We start from the raw sequence: 24,198 nt of genomic DNA, 5'->3' as shown, positions 1-24,198 counted from the left end.
ACTAAATATTTATAGTCAAGTAATTTAAGTGCAACAATTATTTTTGGAAAAAGTATGTAATACTGTAGAAATTAAACATTAGTTCTGTCTTTAAGACAGTTCTGAGTTTTCTTGGATGATTTGTATTTGGTTCAAAAAGATTTTCTTGGTCAAGTCTCACAAAAAGTGAAGGTGTACACACCACAATTGGTCGCATCCAGTCCTTAAGCAGACATGGAGAATATAAGTCTTTGAAGACCAGCAACAAGATGCTCTCAGAATGCTGGACTCTGCTTTCTTCTTCCTGGCCTTTGATACAACACAGAATATCCATTTGATTTCTCTAGAAAATAAAACCGAGTCATATTAGAATTAATGCAATCACCACCCAATAGTGTGCAGAAGTTGCAGTATATTGAATTGGAATTAGAATGGACTCACCTCTTGTCGCTTAATGTCCAATCCCAAGAGACTTACAAAGCAGGTTATTTGAAGAAGGAAGTCTATGAACACAGCCATTCCAGCAAAAAGGGAGAAAGTGCGGACAGCTGGCATGGTAGACAAAGTCCCTGGGAGGAGGGGGAGAACGAAAGGATGGTCAGGACATTAGGCCTGGCCAAATCCCCAAATGATATGTACAAACATACAGACTGGACCTTCTCCACCAGTATGTTGGAGCAGCCCTGGAGCGGAGTTGCCAGTGCAAGGCTACCTAATGCCATTGGATGATTTTCCCAGAAAAGGGGGATAAATCAAGTGGCATAGGAACTGCTAAGGCAGCTCTATATGCCACCCCCTCTTTTCCACCCCACATTTGCTATAGGAAGGTAAGTGGGGCACAGCTAGCTCTTCTTTGAATCCAACTGATCCCTGGATGCCAGAACACCACTTTGGGGTCTGCATATAAAAGGTTATTTCAAAAACACCTTGTTAAAATCCACTCCAGTACCATACAGGCAGATGTAATTATTCAGCAAGTAACCATGGATTAAAACTAGTTCAGAATACCATCAACATGATTAAGATATTCCTTGTCTCCCCTCTCAGCAGTCAACGCAAGACACTATAGAATGCCTGTTCTAGTCTATTATTTATGCTGATTAAAGCAAAGCACTAGTGGGAATCAGACATATTGCTAGCAGTCACTGGAAACTTCACAATACAATCTTGTGGCTGCACCTAAAATAGGAGCTGAAATATCCCATTATACCAGCCAAGACATTCCTGTTATAGTGCTGGAGAAGACTATAAAATTGTGCCAGACTCAATGGGGGTTTTGTGATGAGGGGGAATATCTAAGTTCTTTAAGACTGAGATTTCTAGACTCCTTATTCCTATCTTCCCACTTTCCCATCAACTGTACATCTAGCCAGTTTCTCTAATCAGTGGGAGATTTTGTCACTTCTATTTCTAAATCTGCCGTGTTTTGTAAGTACAACCATGGACAAGTCACTTTGAATCATGCACACCGCAGTTTCTCTTTATGGAAATTGGGGCTAATGCCTACCTCACAGAGGTGGAGTTAGATTCATTTCACTGTTAGTAGAGATCTCTTAGTTCCTTGGATGTACTTTTTTAGGCAATACAGTGAACATTCTTATTTGGTTAAGCATTGTACAAAGAGGGTGATGAAAGTGAATAAATAATATACACAGCAATAAGTATAGTACAAAATCTCTAAGCACAGAAAAAAAGACTAAATTTTTACCTAAGAAAAATGCTACCGTCTCTGAAAAAGATGAGAGCAATATACTAGGAGCCACATCTCCTAGGATTCTGCCGATCTGCTTATCCAAAGTTTCACCTGGAAGACGCTCATCTCTCTGTTTTAAGGAAATGTAATTCACTCATTAGGGATTAAAGTAGTATATTTTCAGAGAAACTTCTCAAAAGTATGGAACAAAAGGCATGTCAAGTCAATGTTATGTATTTATAGTAAGTCAGTGCTTCTAGTGTGCTAGAGTGACAGTCATCGAGACAGAAGCTGTCTTTACCCACTGAGTAGCTACAAAGCCTGAGCAGCCACAGCATGAGCTTCACTACGCTGCCCTAGCAACGCATTTCAACCCAAACCTAGAAGGCCCATAGGGATGAAAGGGTAATTCAGTCTCCCATTCAAATGCTTGGTCTTTGCTGAGATGCCACAAGGGTGCCAGTTATTTCTGGTGGGTTTTGGAGACAACTGTCAGCTAGAAAATGGATTAACCACCACATTTTATAAAGCATGGTCCTCATGCTCAATATTACATAAAAACAGACACTATTTCAGCCCAATTATCCAGCTCACCTACAGTCTACCAAGGTGATGGTAAAAAGTGTGAGATGATGGTGAAATCTTTCACCGCTGTGAGGCCATGAACCGTATCTCTGCCTATAATTTACAGTCTAGAGGCCAAAAATCATTTTAATTCTTCCAAAAGAAAAAAAAGAGCTGCATCAGCAACATTCTTTACACTGAGAAACTGCAAGTCACTAAATAAATATCATCCTTGCTGTTCTCCCACAAATCAACTCTCAGGACAAACCTCATCCTGCAAGGTGCCAGGCACCTTCAACTTCTACTGCATTCAGTAGAAGGGTATTCAGCACCTCACAGGATGGAGGCCCTAAAGTAGGAGCTAATATAGTACGTACACATTAAAAACACAAAAGAGATCATTATAATACCTGAAATGTCTGAACTATAATGAAGATGTTGTCTACCCCAACAGCCAGCACCAAAAATGGAATGACTTCAATAACAATCAATGTTAATGGGATTCCAAAATAGCTGAAGATACCCAAAGAACATGCTACTGAACTCAATACGATCAGGATGCCTGCAATGCCCAGAGAGATTTTTGAATCCACCTGACAAATGAACAAAAACAAACACACACAATATTAACTGTAATGAAAATACATCCGTCAAAGCCATTCCAACCAGAATATTTTGGAACATATCTCCCAATCTAGGAGTAAACTCTTGACTTGTATGATAAAATAAGTAGCTTTACTAATTACACTGAGGCTGCCTACAGTATGGCCCCTTTTAAACATTCAGGATTATGTTATTTGAAACTGAAGAGCAAAACTGCACCTAATTTGAAAGGCCTTGGTTCAGGAATGACTTAAAATGCCTTATTTAATGACAAAAAAGTTTTTTTAAAAGGGGGATGTGGTGATGGAAGGAAAGGGGATCAAGTGCGACACTGATTTCCTAGTTTCTTCTCTTTCTTCGAAAAAGAGAAGCCGTTTGTAACCCAGAACACTCTGGTAAGACAAACAACAAAAATCTAGGAATGCTTTATAATAATGCTACCACCACTAGCTGATATTAAAATACTGATCATGAAAACTAGTTAAAGTTGAGATTAGACTATTTAACAAAATAAATGTGTTACAAAGATTAGTGTTCTAACTTATTTTAAACGCTATGTGCTATACACACAAACACACATAAGAAGTTATGATTATGATATTATTTTCAACATAAACTAAACATACCAGAAATCTTTTGCAGCTTTTGATGTGTCCCAGGGCTATTGAGATGTACAGAAACATGACAGCATAGCTAATTACAACAATCTTGATATCACTGTTACTTTCACGGTTTATCTCATCTTCAACACTCCGTTCAGCAGAGAATGAAATGGTTACGTTTGGATTCTGGTAGTTTTTCACAAAGCTGATAAACCTGAAAAGAAAAGCAAATGTTTTCTTAAAAACACCAAGCTAAGAAAAAGAAGAAACCACATCTTTTTCAAAACATACATACAGTACACCTACCCATCAAAAGACAGAGTTGAGATGGTAGGAAAAGGTTTAAAAACATCAAGGTAAGTCTTTAATGTTAAGCAGGCTATAACCGCTTCCGCACAAGAGCACATGGTATTTAAGAACACACTTCTCTAGATCTTCCACTTTTATCATGGTGAACATCTGAAACACTTCCACGTAACTGATGGTGCTGTGGAATGAGTGGAGGGCATGACTTAAATAAGTGTATGACAGATCTGCATCCCAAAACTTTGGATCATTTCCTAACACCAAATACCTACCTTTCAGACAGGTCTACACACAGTTGCATCAATTTAAAACAAAACATGTGATGTTAAACCAATTTATCAAAACTGGTACAACTTTGTGTGTGGACATTCATATCACTTTGGTTTAAACCTGGCTTACAGGTGCAAGCCAATGTAAGAGTGCCCCTACACAAAGTTGCACTGGTTTAACATCTCACTTCTACTTAGAGGAGTACAACGTGTTTAGACAAGCCCTTTGCTCTCCTCTCAGCCCAGAAACATGCAGCTGAGTGGAGTTTATGATGCTAAACCATTAGACACCAATTAGAAGTGCACTCTACCCCAACCGTCTCCAGCTCATCTTCCACAAATATAGGAATGCTTTTCTTGTAGCTTATTCTCTCTCAGAGTAAGTTGCAATACAGAACTGATACTTGTTTTTGTAAACCCAATCTCAGTCCCTTGATGTGACAATGACTTATTTACTCAAGGAGAAAGTGAGTCTCTACAAAGAAACAGAAGAGCAATGTTCTCTGGAGTTTGAAAACAAGACTAATTTAATTTCAAATACAGGCAATTGAAAAAAGATTCACAAGATCGATTGCTATAACTACTGAAGTAAATCTACTTGTGAAAGAGTCTGAACTGAGAAAGTTATTTCAGTGAGACCTACATAAACGTTTTCACAAGGATTTCTCAGTTGCCGGATAGCACTTTGCTGACAAGAGCACAGAGATACAACTCTTGGTTTATGTGCCAAACAAGGATCTCATCAGAAACAAAAAGTTATACAGAAGTGGAAGTTTATATTTTTGATTCAGCTTTGTACAATCACTGGCACAGTCAATCCTAAATCAATGTCACACTTCAAATTTATACACGGAAGCATTCTGTACCCTCAGTGCATGTTTAGAACATTGTCGTCTTTGCTGTGAAGTCTGCTAAGCTCAGAGAAAAAATGAGGTTACTCCAACTGTCACAGTCTAGTCTTAATTACAAGAAACTTACTCTTTTTCCCAGGCCAGAACTCTCATCAGCTTGTGTGTATCATTGTAGTAATTGTGGACAGGGAAGGTAATAACGAGGGCTGTAGCATTATTGTAGTTTTCATCTATATGTAAAAAAGAAAGAGGTTGGAAGGAGAAAACATTAAAACCCACTATGAAAACATGACACAGATCTTTCTTTGTGAAGAAGATGGGGGACTTCTTGTAAAGTTCTCTCTTTGATTTTAATGGGATGTTGTTTCAAGCAACTCATTTCCGGTCTCTGGCATCCCACTGAATCCAATCTGTTTAGTCACCTGCAACCACTCCTCAGATTTCAGGAACACCCATAAACTATTACAGAGAAACTGTCTGCAGGGACACATGGGCGGATGAGAATTTTGGAGTTCATCCAAGGAGAAATATTCTTGACTGGCTAAGTGTGATATCATAAAGAAAGGTAATCCTGAAGTCATTCATAACCTAAATAAAGCAATTGATATTGTGCCTATATATCTAGCGCAGGGGTGGGCAAACTACAGTCTAGGGGCCGCATCCGGCCCAAAAGAAGTTTTAATCCAGCCCTCAAACTCCTGCCGGGGAGCAGGACCAGGAGCTTTCCCTGCTCCGGCACTCCAGCCAGGGAACAGCGTCAGGGGCTTGCCCCACTCCACGTGTCTCCGCATGGCTCCTGGAAGTGGTGGCATGTACCCCATGCTGGCTCCTATGTGTAGGGGCAGCCAGGGAGCTTTTCATGCTGCCCCTGCTCCAAGCGTGGCCCCCGCAGCTCCCATTGGTCAGGAACCGTGGCCAATGGGAACTGCAGGAGCAGCGCCTGCGGCTAGGGCAGCGCACAAAGCTGTCTGGCCGCACCTCCGCTTAGGAGCCAGGGGAGTACGTGCCACTTCTTCCGGGAGCTGCTTGAGGTAAGCGCTGTCTGGAGCCTGCACCTGTGACTCCCGCCCGTAACCCAACTCTCTGCCCCAGCCCTGATCCCCCTTCCATCCTCCAAACCCCTTGATCCCAGCCTAGAGCACCATACTGCACCCCCAACCCCTCATCCCCAGCCCCATCCCAGACCCTGCACTCCTAGCCGAAGCCCCTTCCCATATCCTAACTCCTCATATCTGACCCCACTCCAGGGCCTGCACCCCCTCCCACACTCCAACCCCCAATTTCATGAGCATTCATGGCCCTCCATACAATTTCTATACTCAGATGTGGCCCTCAGGCCAAAAAGTTTGCCCATCCCTGATCTAGTGTGTAAGAGATGAGCATTCCTGTTCACACCCCTCTCAAATTATGCCACAATTAAAAAAAAAAAAATCAAAGTAACAAGTGAAATTAACTTGTACACAAACTCTGATCCCTTAGCACTGAAGTTCCAATGAGTTACCATTTATTTAAATGGAACAAGACTGGGCAATCAGAGAAAGCATGAAGTTTCTCAGAGTGAACACTGATCACATGTAATATGTTTTTGATTGAAATTACTGTGATTAGATTCACCTTGACCCTACCCAATCACTCACATTAAATATTCAAAAGGGACACTATCAAGGTCAACGAGGTCAAATTTTATTTTGGAGGCACCATATCGTGTTCATTTTAAAAATAATCCCACTCCTCCCAGTCCTGAGTATCTAAAGACTTCCCTAAAATAATTACTTTTCATCATTGCTACCCCATCTCCTCTGCTCTGTTCTAAGTGATCCAAAAAGCCAGAGCACATCCTACCATCCCTCAAACTCTTGTCTATTTCATTTCTTCCCTCTGAATCTTTTAAATATTTCCAATAAACCAACACACACACACACACACACAGAGCTTTCACAGGACAGGTGGAACTTGGGGGACACAGAGTATGTTCTGTTCTGAATATTTAGCAGGAACTAATTTTTTTTTTTAGTAATATGCCACAATATTAATGGTCTTTCTGAAACAGTTTGTTTCCATCCCTCCCAGGTGAAATCTAGGAGAAAGTCATTACATCCTCACATGACTGACTATCTCATCATTCTTGCAAGCAGGCAATTCACCAGACCCCAACTCTCTGGAATACATTTATACAGCACCATAAGATGTCCATGGAACTTTACAAGTAAACAGAAGGCATTCACAAAGGTGAAGAGACAAAGGGAACAGAGTACAAGTTGTACAAACCTACAAACAAAGACAGTGATCTAATTTAAGAAGTAATCGACCTTAAGTACATGAACAATATTTCCAGCTCTATTTGCAATTACACCTACCATCATATCCTCCCAACACAAGCCATGGAAAGACAGGTCCACCAAATGTTCCTAAACAGGGATCATGAAGCTCACTTGTATCATTTAGAGATGCTGGGGCCCTGCAAAATATATTCACAATTTATTGATTTTTTTTTTAAATAATCTGATATTTGGGAGTGCAAAGCAGCACTGAAAATTTGTACACTTACATATTGTTTACAGTGTTACAGCGATTATGCTGGGTATTGGTGTGACAGAGCAATAACTACATTTGTAAACTGAACACAAAATTTGCTTGCTTTGTGATGTAAACTCAAAGGTGAAAGCTTATCTGTAAATTACTTATTGTGGTTTAAAAACATTTTAAGCTGAAAAAAAAACTTCAAAAAACAACTAGATTTCTCAGGTGAAGCCTTTTAAAATTGCTAGTACAAAAATATTTTACTTTAGAAAAACACTTTTCTCTCTTTAATGCCCTGAAGAAATAAGCCAGGAATCCTCATGTTGCTGATTTGAAGCAGAATATCATCTTGCATTTTTTCCAGGTGGTGGGGTTTGCTCAAGCCTCTGTATGAGTCTCTGGTGCTGCATCCATCACTATGACTGTGAAAAACCCCATTGGAGTGCTGGTAGACATGGAAATGCAGGAAAAAGATGCTCTACTACCAATCAAAAGTACACACACAGATGGCATTCTATCAAATAAACCAGGAAAAAAATTCAGAGGCTGCTGGCATTGGATACAGCACGTCAAATGGGAAGAAAAAAAACCCACCAACCCCAAAACAGTTTTTAAGAGTCCATCTGTACACAAATATTTTTAAAGCATGTATTTAGTGGCTCTGCTTACCGGACACAGTACAAGAAGTGAGTGTGGTAATCAGCATAGACAAAGAACTCATCCCCAACTGAATGATTTAGAATGGAGTAACTGTTCTGAAAGTAGTTGAGCACACTCAGGATAGTGCAGTTGTTATTGTAGGGAGTAAGAGGAGCCAGGCAGATATCCTTCAGCATTACAGTCTCATTGTCATAAACAGCAGTTATGTTTTCAATAGCATTCTGCAAATCTAGCACCTGAAACAAAACACACTATAACTCAAAACAGCACTGTCTGAAGGCATTTGGTGGAGCGGAAAGAGCATTTTTCTTCTCGGTGTAAGATCAAATACTTTTAAAAGTCATGGGGCATTTTTGGCGGTTTCTGAGCTGGGTACCACGCTTTTAATATAAGCACACAGCAAATGATGAAGCAAAATGTGGTTTTCATTCTAAGTACTAGAGGAGTATTTTTCATACATCTTGAGGTTCAAAGCAAGTGGGAATGAAGGTACAGGAGCGGCAAAGTGGGGGAAGGTGATTAGCCCTTTGCTGCAAGGCGGATTGGAAGTTCTTGCAGTCTCTTTGCTAACTCCAGAGGATATTTTAGATATTTATAACAGATTAGTTTTTGGTGGAAATTCACATTATATGCTAACCACATAGGCGAAACAAAACCCAGCTTCATACTGATAATTAATCCCTTTTAGGGTCTTACAAGTATTGCAAAACACATTGCATTCACATCTCTTCCACATAGATAGGCCTGCAAAACCCATGTTACCTGATATAGGATATCTTTGTCAAGCGGAGGCCCAAAAGGCACATCAGCTCCTGATGGGTATGGTGAGTAGATGTGTGGCTTACTGTGGGGAGCTTGAATAATAAGTTGTTCAGTACGGAAGAAAGGTCCAAAGTGAGTGTCAAAGTACTGCTTCTCCTTGCGAGCTTGGCTGCTTGGGGCTGACCAAAGGTCTACAGGGTTTGTAGTGATTTTGATATACACCAGGCCTGAACAGCACATGGCAATGAAGACCAGAGAGAAGAGAACAACAGGCCGTGGATTTCGAACACAGAAAGCCCCCCAGGACATGAATGTGAGCCGTAAACAGTTCTCAAACCTCTCACCAAGTCTTTCACCACAGGAAGCCTCGCCTGTAGGAAGAGGAGATACAAGATCCAAACTATTAAAATGAACCATTTTCTTATCCAGTAATCTCTTTGGATCAGTCAGATGCTTCCAGGCATTCTTACAGAGAAGATCATTTATTGATTCTAGATTTTTTTTTTTTTTTTAAAACCACCATAAACGAAAAGATAAAGGTCTTATCAACAAAGGGGCTCAAGCAGGAGAAAAACTGCTAAAACACTCTTCTAGCTACAGTAGTTTCTAACAATGTTGCAAGCCAGTGTGGCACAATTAGATGGAACCATGTTTATAAAAAACATGCTAATAGTAGTCCCACCTACACTTGAGCATACCCATGATTGGCAGGATTAGAGGCATCGGAGCTTTAACACTTATTTGTAGTGTGGATGGGACAGGACATTCGTAGAACATTAAAATCATGTTAGGTCATGACATGATTCTCTATAATGATGCTGTCCTAATCACAGGAGAAAGTAAAAATTATACCTAAGAATGCCAAACAACTATACATCGGCATGGCTAAATTTTCAAGTGTATATGGACCCACGACTTGGCCCCATCCACAATGATGAGCCAAGTGATGTCAAAAGTAGTTTAGGTGGGACTGTATTTAAATGTTACTCCCAAATTCTATATAAAAAGTCAGCAAGACAATGAAAGTATGAAGAAAGTGCAGAAAAACTGAATTAAGATGAACCAACTAGGGCAGGAATGTTGGACTAGGTGGTCTTTTGGGGTTCCTAAAAGGTCTCAGACTCTTGTGGTCCACATCTCAGAGAAGGAAATAATATCTAATCAAACCCTATCATTATGATCCCAGACATACCGTTGTCATGGCGAGAATTAACAGAGAAGGCTATATTGCTGTCAATTGGAGTGTACTCTGAGACAAAATGCCTTTTTCTGTAAAAACAAAAAACAGATCATATATTCAGTATGTGGTTCTCTTGCAAAAAAATCAAGACAACTGTTTTCCAGCACTGTACTATTGCAATAAATACCGTAATAGAGGTGAATCAGGAGATCCAAAGTCTGGATCAGAATTGGCAAGCATTCCACTTTAGGTCCATCTCTAACCAATATCATCACAAACAACAATATTTCACTATAAGCTTTATGCATCTTAAATTTGTCACATTTTAGAAACGAAGGGAAAATTAGGATATATCTAAACTCACCTTAAACTTAGATCATTAAGAAACTATTTCTGGAAATTTTGGGTTTAATGTTTTAGGCTAAAAAGTTTGCCAACAGTTTTTTTTTTTTAAAAATGCAAGTGTAAAGACTGAAAGACCAGAAGCTCCCTCTCACCCTGCCGCCCCTCCAAGTCTCTGCATTATTCTTCAACACTACTACTAAGGCCATCCCTGAACAGACCCATATGGTCACACAACTTCTTTAAACCCCCTTTCTGAAGGGCCAACTCTGATGTGACACCTGCAAGAAAACCACCAACCCATAATGGCTAAACTGAGGGACAGCCAGGAAAAGTCTATACATATGAAGCTAAACAAATAGCCAAGTGTACATAATATATAAATACTGTATACATTTCCTTGTGACCTTAGCCATCCACCTTTCATGTTGTTCATCCTGTTAGATAACCTCTGCAGGGCAGGAACCACATCTGCTTCCATGGTCTACAGTTTAAATAATGTATTTAGGTTTGTTTCCACTTGTGACTATCAAAATCATCTTAGCACAGTATGAACGTTAAAAAGCTCTCCCTTGAAAAAAGTCTTCCTAACCCCAAAATGAACTTCACTTATACACACAAACTGGGGAAACATAATATTGCAGCATGTCCCAAAAGTCACAAAATCCAGGCTCACGAAAACTACAGGCAGATATAAATTCCACAGTGAAGGACTGACCCACTACTGAACAGTTACCATCCACATTCAGTTAAATCCATTAGTGAGTTGCTGACTCTCTAATTGCCTTCACTGAGTCAGCAAAACCCACTTAATCCTTTCACAGCTGTCAGTCAGGATACTTAGAGCTTCATAACCCAGAAATCAACTGGTAGCCAGTGTAGATCCAAGCATTAATGTGTTTTGTGGTCTTGTCTACACTAGATGTGTTGCAAGCACTTACTTCTATTGTAACACACATGTTGTCCAAATACAAAGTTCCTTTAAGATTACTGATCATATTCCATAGATATGTGCGAAGACTTTAGCAGACCTAATGGATCACCACCCCTCTTGGTGACCGGTCTTCTGTTGCAGATGGTTACTCTCACAAGCCCCAGCTTTGCAAAGAGAGCTGCCTGTAAATGTACTTAACAAGTTTACACTTGTCAGATTGCCTAGCCTGCCCACACCACATTACAAGTTTCAACGATTTGATTGTACTGTTGCAAGATGTTACAGTTCTCTAGGGTAGACAAGCCATTTGTGAGATAATGCTTAGTAAGCAGGCTATGTTTACCATCAGTTCAACAGCTTTTGTTTTTAGTTTTGTTTGGGGTATTTTTTTTTAGAATTCAATAGGGATGAAATCAACACTCATGACCATTTGTCACAAGGCAGTTATTGTTTATTACACTTCCCACTGTATCACATTGTTACGGGTCTGTATATTTATACTTCCACAGCTACAACAAGGGCTTTTGTCAAAATTTACACATGGAGTTCTATTATTGCCACTACTGAGCCTTTGGAAAACAAAAGTCTCCCGCTGTTGCCACAGCGCTGTGTAAACCAACCAGTGGAGACTGGCCTCTCAAGTTTTTCCTCCACTGAGTGTGCCTACACAGCAAGCAAACAACTGCAGATGGCTTGGCTCAGCTAACTTAGGCTTGCAAGCTTCAGGCTGTGGGGGACATTTGGGCTCAGGCTGGAGCCGGGCTCTGGGACCCTCCCCCTTTGCAGGGTCCCAGAGCTCTGGCTCCAGCAGAAGTCTGAATTTTATTAAGATGTTAAAATTAAAAAAAAAAAAAAAAAAAAAGGTACAGAGTTTAAGCATAGAAGTTTCTGGTTATCAGGGAATAAGGTACAGATTATCAAGCGGTGCAAAATTCGGTTTAGGATCGAATGGCAGAAGGAATACATAATCTGAAATATCCCCGATGGGGGGTAAAAGATTAACAGGTCAAAAGTACAGACATTGGAATATGAGGGTATGTTGTTCATATAATGGCTATGTTCAGGTGTGGAGTATAATGAGTGGATACGATGAGGAGGATGGATTTACCCTCATTTGGTGACATTTAATGTTCAGTGAGTTTATGGTTCCAGTTCACGTGGTCCAATAGAAAAAAAGTCTCTCGGTCCCTTTCTCATAGTTGATGCACGATGTCATTCTGGCTCACACCTCCTGGTACTGTCGGTGGACAGTGATGTGTTTGATGTAGATGTCCCTGGACCATCGGTTGGTGTCTGAGACCATGACGCACCACATGAGCCATGCATAGCATCGACCAATCCCACAGGTCCGCAGCACACGCTCGTTGCAGGGGTTCCAAGCGCCCAGGGCTCAGACGATCAGGGCATCCATTTGCACCTCATAGCCCTTCGCTCTCAGGGTGTCGGCCAGGGGGGTGTATTTTTCCAGCTTACGAGCTCGGGCTTCACAGAAGGCCGGGATTCTGTTCTCAAAGGAGACCGTGACGTTGACGAGGATGATCTTTTTCTGAGCCTCGTCAGTGACTACTATGTCAGGTCGCAACTGGCTGTCAGTACCGGGGATGGCACAGTTCACAGTGACCTCCCCCAGGCACGGTGCGATGGCTTTCACCAGGTGGTTCTGGATGGCATTGTGGTGCAGCTGCCAGGCTCTGGAGTGGGGCTTGCAGCTGCACAGGACGTGGGACAGGGTCTCGCTGGAGTAGCTGCACTTCCTGCAATGCTCGTCTCAGTTCCCGTGGTGGAGGACTCTGAGCGGGATGCAGTTGAGCCAGGCACAATGGATGAACCGCCAGTCAGCGAAATGGGTAAAGCCATCCCCGGCGAGGAAGTGGTTGCTAGTGTCCCACTTGCTGGTCAGTTCGAAGGCTTTACCCTGGTCCGGTTTACGCTTCAGGGTTTCCATGTACAGTGAGTGGATGGCTGCCTTCAGGGTTCTCTCCAGCATGCCCCTGGCACTCGGGATGACGATGGTGTTGTCTTTGGACCTGATCTGAGGCACCAGGACTCCCAGCTCCTGGCGCTCCTCGCACCACTCTCAGCGGCAGCCGATGCACTTCCCCAGGTGATGCGTGGCATTGCGAGCACAGGACCACAGTGAAGCGATGCTGCCAGACGATTTTGTCTGCCTTGTTGAGGGGTACCTTCGCCACGGCGGATACCCTTAGGAAGAATGAGATGCAGGGGATCAGGAAGGTGTTCAGGGCATTTATCTTCAGCCACGGTACTAGCAGGGAGGCGTCAATCTTGGCGGCATCCTGCAAGATCTCCTGGATGGTGTCCTCAGGTGTCTACCGGACACGGAAACCTGTCGGCATGCCAAGGTGCTGGTACGCCTGCCCCTCTGCCAGGGAGATGATGGGCTCACCCTGGATCTGGAACTCCGTCGTCTGCACCGAGCCCCTTTTGCTGCCATCGATGTGGAGAGTTGCACACTTCTTTGCATTGAAGTGGAGTCCCATCCAGTCGGCAGCTCGACTGGTGGCATCTAGCATATGTTGGACGCTCTCTGGGTGATCCACGGTCAGGACCAGGTCATCCACATAAGCCAGGACGCTCACCCTCTCACCGTGGAGGTTGAAGCCATCTGTGCCATTGCAGATCGCTCGCAGCAACGGCTCCATGGCGAGGTTAAAGATGATGTGGCTGAGGGGACAGCCCTGCTTAACTCCGCTCCGGATCGGGATCTCAGCAGTCTCCCCTTCGACCGAGCAAATGGTGGTCCTGCATCCCTCGTACACCTTGCGGATCACACAAAGAAAGTTCTCTGGCATCCCAAACACCTGGAGCGTGGCAAATTTTTAGCCCCACAGCCTAAGCTCCGTGAGCCTGAGTCAGCTGACCAGGCCAGGGATTTTTTTTTATTTCACTGTAGATGTACCCACTATGTCATCTAGACTTTCACTTCCACTGTTTGTATACTATAGTTATCAATGGTGGAAGTGCTACTCTATAGTCTAGCTACAACAGTGGGAGTTTTCTTTAAAAAAAAAAAACAAAAAAAACTATTGGACACAGGTTTATTTTTACTTGCTTGTAACTTTCTGAAAAGTTCTTTTTTGGGCTTGAAAAGTTTCCAAAGCTTTGTCTCAGCCCACAGGTGATTTATTTATTTTTGAGGATAGGCACTAGATAGTAGGAGAGGGCTGAGTTTAAGTTTCTTAAGCCATTTTTGTATTATGGGAGAATGAAAAGTATATACACTTTATGCTGAAAGTTGTAAAATTTAAGCTCCCCCAAAAACAAAAGACTGAAGAAAAATACTCTAAAGTTAACATCTTGCTAGTTCTCAATGAGGAAGAGTCTCTGCAAAGAATAAACTGATGGTATAAATAATTTTCAAATTCAAGTTAGTGAGCATGCATAGTAGCTGTCCCATGGGACTTCAGCAGGCCTACCAGAGACCTTTGGGATAAAACATATAGGATTAGATAACTGCACGTTCTCCCTGCCTGGCCTGACCTGGCACAACAGATGCTGCTACTTGCATTAGATTGTAAGACTCCCAATGAAATGCACAACAAGATCTTCCACTTACCTTTGATCTTTCCCTTGCAGGGACAGGTGAAAAATCAGGAACATGGAAGTAGTTTGTGTAGCCTGCTATTTTCAGCTCTTTTCCACAACTGCATCAGAATTCCACAATTTTCTGAACATTTTACCATACCCCCCAATAATTTAGTTCCCAACTTTTTCCTGTTAGAAGTGTGCACCTATGCCATTGAGAACAGCTGCCTCCAACAAAATCTAGTGTTCTGGTGCTCTGTTAACCCACCCTTGCTGAAAGCTGTCCCCAGCCAAAACAGCAGCAAAGCTCTGAACTCCTCTCTCTGCATTCACTTCAGGTTCCAAACTTAATTCAGGTGGACCATTTAAAGTGATAATGAATATAAGGAATGTCCTCTCTCCCCAATGTTCTTACAAATGAAGAAAACAAAATGCAATAGACTATGCTAATGTAAGTTTAAATGCGCAAAGTCAGGAAATGAAAAGAGATCAAGGTTATACAAATTAATGTGACTGAAAATATTCAGCTGCATATAAATATACACTGTATATGGCTAAGTTACTGAGCACTCTGACTTTTCCATTTCTAATGTAATTTAAGATTTTTTTTAAACATACCTATATTGGTAATGTTAATTTAATAAGCTACTCCTACACACTGTACATGAAAACAGTACTATTGTTCTTACCACAAAACTGCTTACTTTCCCAGAGTGCAAAATAATTTTTGAACATGTTAACAGAAAAAATAAATGAGTTTATTTGTATCAATATTGAGCATTTTGAATTGCCTGTTTACCTGTAACACCAGACTCCAAAAATGACTGCAAAAAATACAAGTAAAAATCCCATGTAGGAGATCCACATGATGACATATATAGCATCCAAACCAAGCAAAAGCCAAGGTGCAGGAGGTGGAGGGGGCTGAGGCTTGGGACCACAAACAAGGGAACAGTCCTGACAGCTGCATGGTCCTGTAACATCATCCATAGATTCATTACAGCCTTTGGTAGCATTGTTCATAGGACTCATTCCACGGACAGAAATATCTAAGAGCAGAGAAATTAATTATAAATGTGAAACTTCCATTTCATTTCTGTGTTTCTTTATTTTTAAAAAAGTGGTATTGCCATCCCCAAATGTTCAAAATTCACAAGTCAGGCCCCACCAAAATCATTGGATATTTGCCATTTGATTTTCGAGCCTTCAGGATTCACTCACCACATTTTTAGAATTTTCTCCATAACCATGAGGGCTAGAAACTTACTTTTAAAAATATGAAAGCTGAGATCCTCATAAAATCACAGGACCAAAGAAGCTGGGGCTTTAAGAAAAGCCTCTATCATCATAAAACTAGCAATAAAAGATGTGAACTTTGGCAATATAAAGGTGATTCTAAAGCAAGCAGTATGAAGTGGTTTTTTAAAAAAATATATAAATTAAAATCTTTGTTTTCTTCACTTTTAGCACTAAAAAAAATCACACTTAAAACACATGTAACTTTACAGCGTGCAAATTCAACATATTTGGAAAAATTTGTACTCAGATATAAAAGGGGAAGGACTGTTTACACTACACTAGTGGTTCTCAGACTGCAGACCACTTGCAACCCAATCAGCACACAGCTCTGGCCAATATTATAGATAGATATATATAGATGCGACCCACATAACACAGACAGCTGCATATGCAGCTCAGGATGGTAAATAGTTGGCATAAGCCACTGGTTCTCAACCTGCTTCTGATGAACTGGGGGGAAAACCCTCCCCCCTACACACTTTCAGCACTTGTCTACACTAGAGAAAGGGGTCACTGTTAGGTCCAGCTTCACTGAAAATGTTAATTAACTTTGACCACTTTTCTCACGGCATGGCTACACTTGCAGATGTAGAGCGCTGGGAGTTAAACCAGTCTTCGGAGACCGCAGCAGGGAGAACACTGCCGTGTGTTTACACTGTCCGATTCAAGCGCACTGGTCTGACCACATTAGCAGCTCTTGCAATGCCAGAGAGAGCAATGCATTGTGGTAGCAATCCCAGCGTTCAAGTGGCTGCGAAATGCTTTTCAAATGGGGAGTGTGTTGTGTGTATATGGGGGGAGAGTTGGTTTTTGGGGTGCTGAGTATGTCAGCATGCTGTCTTGTAAGTTCAGACAGAAGCAGACCTCTCTCCCCCTCCCCCTCCCCCTCCCCCCCCCACACACACACACACAGAGAGCAAGCAGCATTTCACAGTAATGGTTGCTTTGTCTGGGAGCTGATAAGCATGCCAGCTGTCAGAAACAGAGCTTTAAAAGGGAATATCTACATTCCTACAGCTGAGTTCAAAACAACAAGAGTGGCCTCTTTACTTCAGGGGATTATGTGACTGTTCCAGAGGCCAATCACAGCACAGTAATGCAACACCTCATTCACACTGACACCCGGGCATTTCAGCTGGGGCGCAGCAAGCGTTATGCTTCTCGTGGAGGTGGATTATCAGGAACGCTCCAGCTGCAGAGTCTGAGCGCTTTAAGTGCCTTGCCAGTGTGGATGGGTTGGGTTAGGGAGCCTGGGGCTGCTTTAATGCGCTCTAACTTGCAAGTGTAGCCAAGCCCTCAGAAATCTAAACTATTAAGAAATACTGCAGAAATTTTTAAACTGCTTGCCTCTTAAATAGCTCACCTCTTACTACTGAATGAAAGGATCCAATTAGAAGATAGTGATTAGAACAGCAAATTCTGACTATCAAAAGAGATAATTATCTACCTTGCTATGTTGTTTCAGTGTAATGAGGTGCTTCTCAACAACACTAACATTCAGCAACAATCACCAAGAAGCCAAGACAATTAAAATCCTCTCTAGTTCAGTATTTTTATAAAAGGTATATAATTTATACTGCTGTAATATACTTGTCTCATGTTATTCTAATACATTATTGGATTTTACTACCACAACAATGCATAGTGTAAACATCCATGTTTAGGACACAGGCCACACACAGAAGAAAAAAAGTTCAATTTCTTACCTGAAAAAATAGGAATGATGCTGAAAGGAGTCTGTCCATTATTCTTACTAAACATGTACTCAATCCAATTGGTAGCATTGCAGTCTTTAGCATCTTTCCCACATAGCAGCCCCAATGCTTTAACATTACTTGATGGTGCTTCCACATCTTTGCAGGCATTATACATGGCTAGGAAAAAAAAAAAAAAAAGCGTTATTAGGAAGTATAAAAAGTCCATGCTATTAAACAAAACAATGTAATTTTTAAAGTTTATTTTGCATGTTGAATTCTGGAAGTAAACAAGCCCAAATTTAGTTCTTTAAATTTACAGAAGATGCCTTAAACTTTAAACCGCAGGTGCAGAATTTACATCCAGATTTGGGGACGGGGGAAGAGAGAGAGAGAACACGAACTGATTTTATCAAACCTAATGTACTTAATGGAGGAACTTCTAGGGATACTCAACCCTGAGTACCTAAAAGGAGGAGGATGTTCCAGGAGGCCCTCCTAACTACCACATGAAGTACATTTTTATTATTCAACCTTTAATTCCAAATAATCTCGTACATAGCATGAACATAAGCTGACTGAGAGGCCAAATCTACCTTATAATTACAACTGACTCAGGAGACCCAGTTACAATAAGGTTCAAATTTGTAATGTCGATTGAATTTAAGTGTTTAACTGGGCTAAAGCCTTGGACAGCTCACACTATAAACTGGAATTACATTAACTCAGTTGCAATTATAACAGACAGGGCACTCCACACAGTTTTCTTTGACAAAATGAAGCATTCAAGTACAATTTAGAATTTACACTTCTGTAAGAATAATATTTGTCTTAATTTCTTGTATACTCCTAAATATTGGAAAAACACTAGGACTAATATTTTGTCAATTATTTTTAAAAAGTAGCAGTGTTTTATGAAAACAGGAGCAACTGTACTGCACAGTCTCTAGACTTCATTTGTCACACTGAAACAAAATATAATTTTCTACCACAACTGTCAAAAATGAAAGTCCTACACCAAACCTTGACGCCACTATATGTTCATGCAAGACTTCATGGTTTCTCTCAGACTTGGATGACAATTATTTGTAAGCTTTTCATAAGAGGGCCTATTTCTTATTACAGGTTTTACAGTGTCTAACATAATGGGGACCCAATCTTGATTAGGCTTTTAGGCACTACCATAATATAATAATAATGCAAAACCACTTCAGCAAAACCAGAGGTGGTCACTTCATAATGGAAATTCTACATTCACATTAATATTTTAAGCAGCTTATTATTATAAAAAACTTTTCTAAGGGGTCCGTTGCTATAGTTTTAGGCACTTGCATGGGTCAAGAAAGAGATTCTAAGGTAAGTTACAAGCAAATGTCAAATGATCAAAAGGATAAATTTCCACTCCCTCTCTCCCAGTTCCTCTACTGACCATAGACTTCCTTCAGAAAGACAATGGCATTTATCTGAAAATCTGGGTGGAGTATGAGGAATTCACAATATACCATACCCAAGTAGCATAGTAACTGAACTGGGTTTGCTTACCATTGGCAAAACTCTCTCCAATATAATACTGTAGCTCTGTGATGCTAGCTTTGCTCTCTTTTGTGACAGGATCATAATAAGGTATCATTTTTGTAACATTCAAAAAGTCAACTTGATGTGGACTGCAGGTCAACTCACAGAACAGGTTAATTAAATTATAAAAACAAGATGGACATCTGCAGAAGAAAAAAAGCCAGTTAAACATTGGCTTTGATTCATACATGTACACACACATGAAATACAAAGAGATCCACTTTGAAGGAAACATTTTACCAGGAAAAGTAAATGTTTCTTACAATTAAAACTACTGAGGACTCAAAATATGAGTCATTCAGTCTTGTAAACTACTCTATCAAGACTTAAGCTTAAGTGGTGCATCTACCAATTACATAATAATTCTAGATTTTCCTAATCAAATGTCACTCCTAAGAAGAGTTGTCTCTCCTAACCACAATTCAGCAGTGTTGTAAGGATGGAAGAAAGGAGTAAAAACCAACACAGAGACAAACTTAGGGAGTTGTTCTGTTACCTCCAAAAACGGCAGGAGCTGTAAAGGTGATGTTTAATCTCACTCAGTGTCACTTGAATGCGGTCTATTGTTCGAACAAAAATACCTGTGATGTTAGGAGTTTTACTAAGGGCGGGATAAGAAACAGGACCTTAAATTAAATAGGGGATAGAATGAAGTCTGGATTCCTCTTTGCATGGGACCCAGACACAACAAAAGGGAGCCCACATTCCCATACTGTGGAACAATAGAAAGAACCACTGTGCCTGAATACAAGTTTCTCCCAATCATTCCCATGAAGTTTTCTTCTTGACAAGATTTCCCCAGTAACACCAACTTCACTAAGTCACAAAAATGCTATTTTCTTTTTGTCAGCTCATAAAAACAGCTAACAGAATGTGCTTTTATTCACAAATGTTACAAAGTGCTAATCATTTCAAACTGATTGTCAGCATACCTGGAGAGAAACTGCAGAGGCAGCTGCAAGTTATTTTTCAAAGTCTGAAGCTGCTGAACATTGCAACAAACGCTAACGTTATCAAAGAGTAAACCCGGGCAGAGTTCCTTAAATAAAAAAAGGTCACAAAGCTATTAATTATAATCAAGTGGGGAAAAAAAAAGTAGGATTAAGGCATTTAACAACTTCATACATAGATGTCAGTAGAAGGTAACTTAAGAGAACACTTGTCATTCTGCTTCTGTGACAAAGAATTTATAAAATCATCATCTTAATTAGAAAGTTGTCAGGATACTGAACTTGACTTAACATGGATTTGTTATGGAAGAGGGGAAAAGAGATTTCTTCTTGCCTGTGTGTCTTTTTAGAGCTGCATGGACACTGTCTGGCTCACCAATTCACCAGTATGTAAATACAGTATAAGGGTACTGAAGGAGCAGACAGGATAAAGTATACACTTCCCAACTCGAATGATTTGCTCCTTAAGTTTGATAGTGTAATTTGATGATAAATTTCAGAAGAGATTCCAAAAGGCAAATTTAGAAACCAACAGTCCCGGGCCTACCCCCATCAGCCACTAAACATGAAATATACATACAAAGCAATTTAGTTCAGACTACCTTGAACACTTGGGTTACATCTACACAGCAAAAATAACCCACAGCAGCAAGTCTCAGAGACCGGGTCAACTGTCTCAGGCTCAGACTGCAGGGCTAAAAATAGCAGTGTAGACACTTGGGCTCAGGCCCTGGGTACTCAGACCCTCCCCCTCAAAAACTAGGCTTCAACCCTAATCTGAGCATCTACATGGATATTTTTAGCCCTGAGAGCCCAAGTCAACTGAACCAGCCTCTGAGACTCGTTGCCATGGGGTGTGGGTTGGGGGTTTTTGGTTTTGGTTTTGGTTTTTTTTACACTGTGTAGAGGATTTACCGCTGGAGATCAAAATTTAATCTGAAGATTTGTTACAGAAACTCAGAAGTTTTAGTTCAATGATATACACGGTACTGGCATGGATTTGGCAAGACCTAAAAATCATACAAGGCAGTGACAAGCTTGAAAGTGTGCACCAATTTTTTTAAGGCATAACGCAGAGTGGTAAGTATCAGGTGGCTCACCTAAACACTATTAAACAAAGATGTGAAGTCACTGGTGCCATTGCTTAGGACCAGCATTCAGTTCCCTAATGTGTGCAGCCATTTCATATTTTAAGGCCCAAGAACTTAGATTATTGCAGAAAATTATATTTAGGTCTTATTACACACATCCCAGCCCATATTCTATTTATCTTCTAGTTTCTAGAAGAACAGTCCAAAAGAAACATACCTGCATTAAGTCATATCCATCCTTTGGTAATGGTATTGGTAGTCCTGTATAGTTGCAGTTATATCTTTTACCTTCAGAAGCTATTCCGCACTCCCCATACCAAACACATGATTGTGAAAGTACCTAAATAGAGGAAGTTGTGTTAGATAGTTGCATGGTAAAGATTTAAAAGCAAGAGACTTTGTATCAAAATGGCAAATGTTTCAAATCACAGACTTTCAGAGAATTTTTAAATATTTATAATGGATGCAGAAAATATAAAATAAGTATGAGAAAGGCCTCCATCTAGACATTTTTCTTTTAATAGTACCAAAAGGAGAGTACTATCAAACTAGAATCATAACGGTTCAGTAGATACTAGACTGTACAAGTTTTTAAATAGCACACAAAAAAAAGCTAAAACAAGACCAGCAGACAAGATAAAATCAGTTTAATTTCACACACACACACAAAATCACTTTCCTCCTCCAGAAATACATACATATCTTCCTGGCTTGGCTAGTTAAACACACACATTTGCCCATTTGTATTCCCAAAGAAAGCACATTTACTACCCTGTTGGTAGACAGTGACAGGACAGGTGTGGGAAATCACATTGGCAGTGTTATAATATGCAAGGGTTCTAGAGAACTCCCTATCCCACATGGTAGTACTTTTCAATCAAAGACCCCCCAGAAATGAATTTTAATGCTGGATAATATGGAAAAGCACCTGCTCACACAAGTTAAAATGCTCACAAGTGACAGAGCAGTTTGTAACCATTACTGTTCTAAACGCTATAGAAAATATTTTGAATCAGTAATGTATTTGTATGCTGCAGAAATGCATCAAATTAATGTGACAAGTTGATTTATTAAGACGGGAAAGCTGAAATACAAGTTTGCCATCAGTAATTTGCTATAGTTTCAAATTCAGAGAAGATGCAGTATATAAACATCACAGAAAGAGCAAGGATTATGTAATGCAAAAGTTTCTCAAGCATGTCTCATTCATCACATGAGAGTCATCTGGTCATGGCAAAATTCAGGGAGTTGTTCTCCATCAGCAGCACTCTCCTCGCCACTCTTAGCTTAAGCGGATTGTTTGTCACCAACATAAGAGCGGTGCAGTGTTCCCCTATTCTCTGTACTGCTTTTAATTAGCTATAGAAAGGAACTTGAGATCACTGTTAGCAATGCACTTAAGAAAGTTGACTTGGTACTAGCTCAAAATTTACACTGTAGTATATCAAGAGTAGAAAAGTTGAAGGGACCTCTTTTTGGAAAGCTTAGCCTGAAATGCTCAGAAGACCATATCTGTATGCCTTTCTTCCTCCCTTTCATTTTTTTATTTTTTATTTTTTTTTAAACATGAATACATAAAATTTCTTACTAGACCTTTGGATTCTACCATATGTAACTGAAACTGTAGAATTTCTGGTCTCTTCTATCACCAAACTAAATAGACAATTCAAAGTTCATCTACTCTGGCAATTTCAACACATGTATCAATGTACAGTACTGTACACTATCCTGTTATTCCAAAAAAAAGCATTTTAAACAGCCTCTAACCCTTTGCAAAAGTACTTGTGCAAATATATAATATAAGCAACACTTGAATGACATCACAAACACGCATTCAGTACATATTATTGCAAGCTTTTCCATTCTGAAAGTTGCATAGGACAGTTTTACAGATAAAGATGGGGCAGAAGTTATCTTCTAAACAACCTTTACTAGTGTTTGTCAAACATCACATGCTTATAGTGCAAGGACAAACTCCTATGCTTTGTGCTTGACCATGAATAACTTTGTTCACTAATCCAAGGGACCTCTGACTGTCTCCAAACATAACATCTAAGAACTACACAGAATTACATTAAATGATTCCACAGCATCCAATACATGAAACATTTCTGTACTGGATGACTGACACAGAAACACACCCAAAAGATGAAGAAAAAAAATGATAGGACATTTGTCAGGGGGAAGAAACTGTACTTACATTACAGTAACTGTGGTTCTTTGAGATGTGTTGTCCCTATATATATTTCACTGTTGGCATGCAATCAAGTCTAGATTATTTTGCTCAGCAGTGTCTGTTGGGGCTGCATTTGCACACCAAGTGTCTACAAGTCTCCAGCCGAGGGCATTAAGGGTGAGACAGCCCCCAACTTTCCCTCAGTTCCTTAATATCTGGGTTCTGTATGGCTATCAGACTCCATAATAGCAGGGAATGGGGGTTGGTCATAGAATCTATCTAGATGTCTCAAAGACCCACAGTTACTGTAGGTTAAATATCAAGTTCTTTTTTGAGTTATTGTGGGACAGCCTTACAAAAATTAGGGTCATCATAGAATATTAGGGTTGGAAGGGACCTCAGAAGGTCATCTAGTCCAATCCCCTGCTCAAAGCAGGACCAATCCCCAATTAAATCATCCCAGCCAGGGCTTTGTCAAGCCTGACCTTAAAAACCTCAAAGGAAGGAGATTCCACCACCTCCCTAGGTAATGCATTCCAGTGCTTTACCACCCTGCTAGTGAAAAAGTTTTTCCTAATATCCAACCTAAACGTCCCCACTGC

At 40.4% G+C, this 24,198-nt stretch overlaps 1 protein-coding gene across 1 annotated transcript in view; it reads right to left on the bottom strand.

Annotated features, from left to right (window-relative positions):
* Positions 1 to 24,198, bottom strand: part of NPC1 (NPC intracellular cholesterol transporter 1) — a 51,852-nt gene that overhangs the window by 16,413 nt on the left and 11,241 nt on the right. The window contains exons 2-16 of the mRNA XM_084621447.1: positions 21,638 to 21,760; positions 20,312 to 20,418; positions 19,347 to 19,522; positions 17,817 to 17,984; positions 15,611 to 15,860; positions 10,002 to 10,078; positions 8,810 to 9,180; positions 8,057 to 8,283; positions 7,225 to 7,325; positions 4,995 to 5,097; positions 3,466 to 3,655; positions 2,647 to 2,829; positions 1,688 to 1,802; positions 421 to 548; positions 182 to 322 (exon numbers count right to left, since the gene is read on the bottom strand). Of these exons, the coding sequence (XP_084477573.1) occupies positions 182 to 322; positions 421 to 548; positions 1,688 to 1,802; positions 2,647 to 2,829; positions 3,466 to 3,655; positions 4,995 to 5,097; positions 7,225 to 7,325; positions 8,057 to 8,283; positions 8,810 to 9,180; positions 10,002 to 10,078; positions 15,611 to 15,860; positions 17,817 to 17,984; positions 19,347 to 19,522; positions 20,312 to 20,418; positions 21,638 to 21,760 (2,460 nt within the window). The remainder of the gene's footprint in view (positions 1 to 181; positions 323 to 420; positions 549 to 1,687; positions 1,803 to 2,646; positions 2,830 to 3,465; positions 3,656 to 4,994; positions 5,098 to 7,224; positions 7,326 to 8,056; positions 8,284 to 8,809; positions 9,181 to 10,001; positions 10,079 to 15,610; positions 15,861 to 17,816; positions 17,985 to 19,346; positions 19,523 to 20,311; positions 20,419 to 21,637; positions 21,761 to 24,198) is intronic.

This window comes from Lepidochelys olivacea, assembly GCF_965140295.1.
Source record: "Lepidochelys olivacea isolate rLepOli2 genome assembly, chromosome: 2".
Taxonomy (NCBI): Eukaryota; Metazoa; Chordata; order Testudines; family Cheloniidae; genus Lepidochelys; species Lepidochelys olivacea.
The sequence above is the reverse complement of the archived record's forward strand: the minus strand, read 5'-3'. Positions and strand labels throughout refer to the sequence as shown.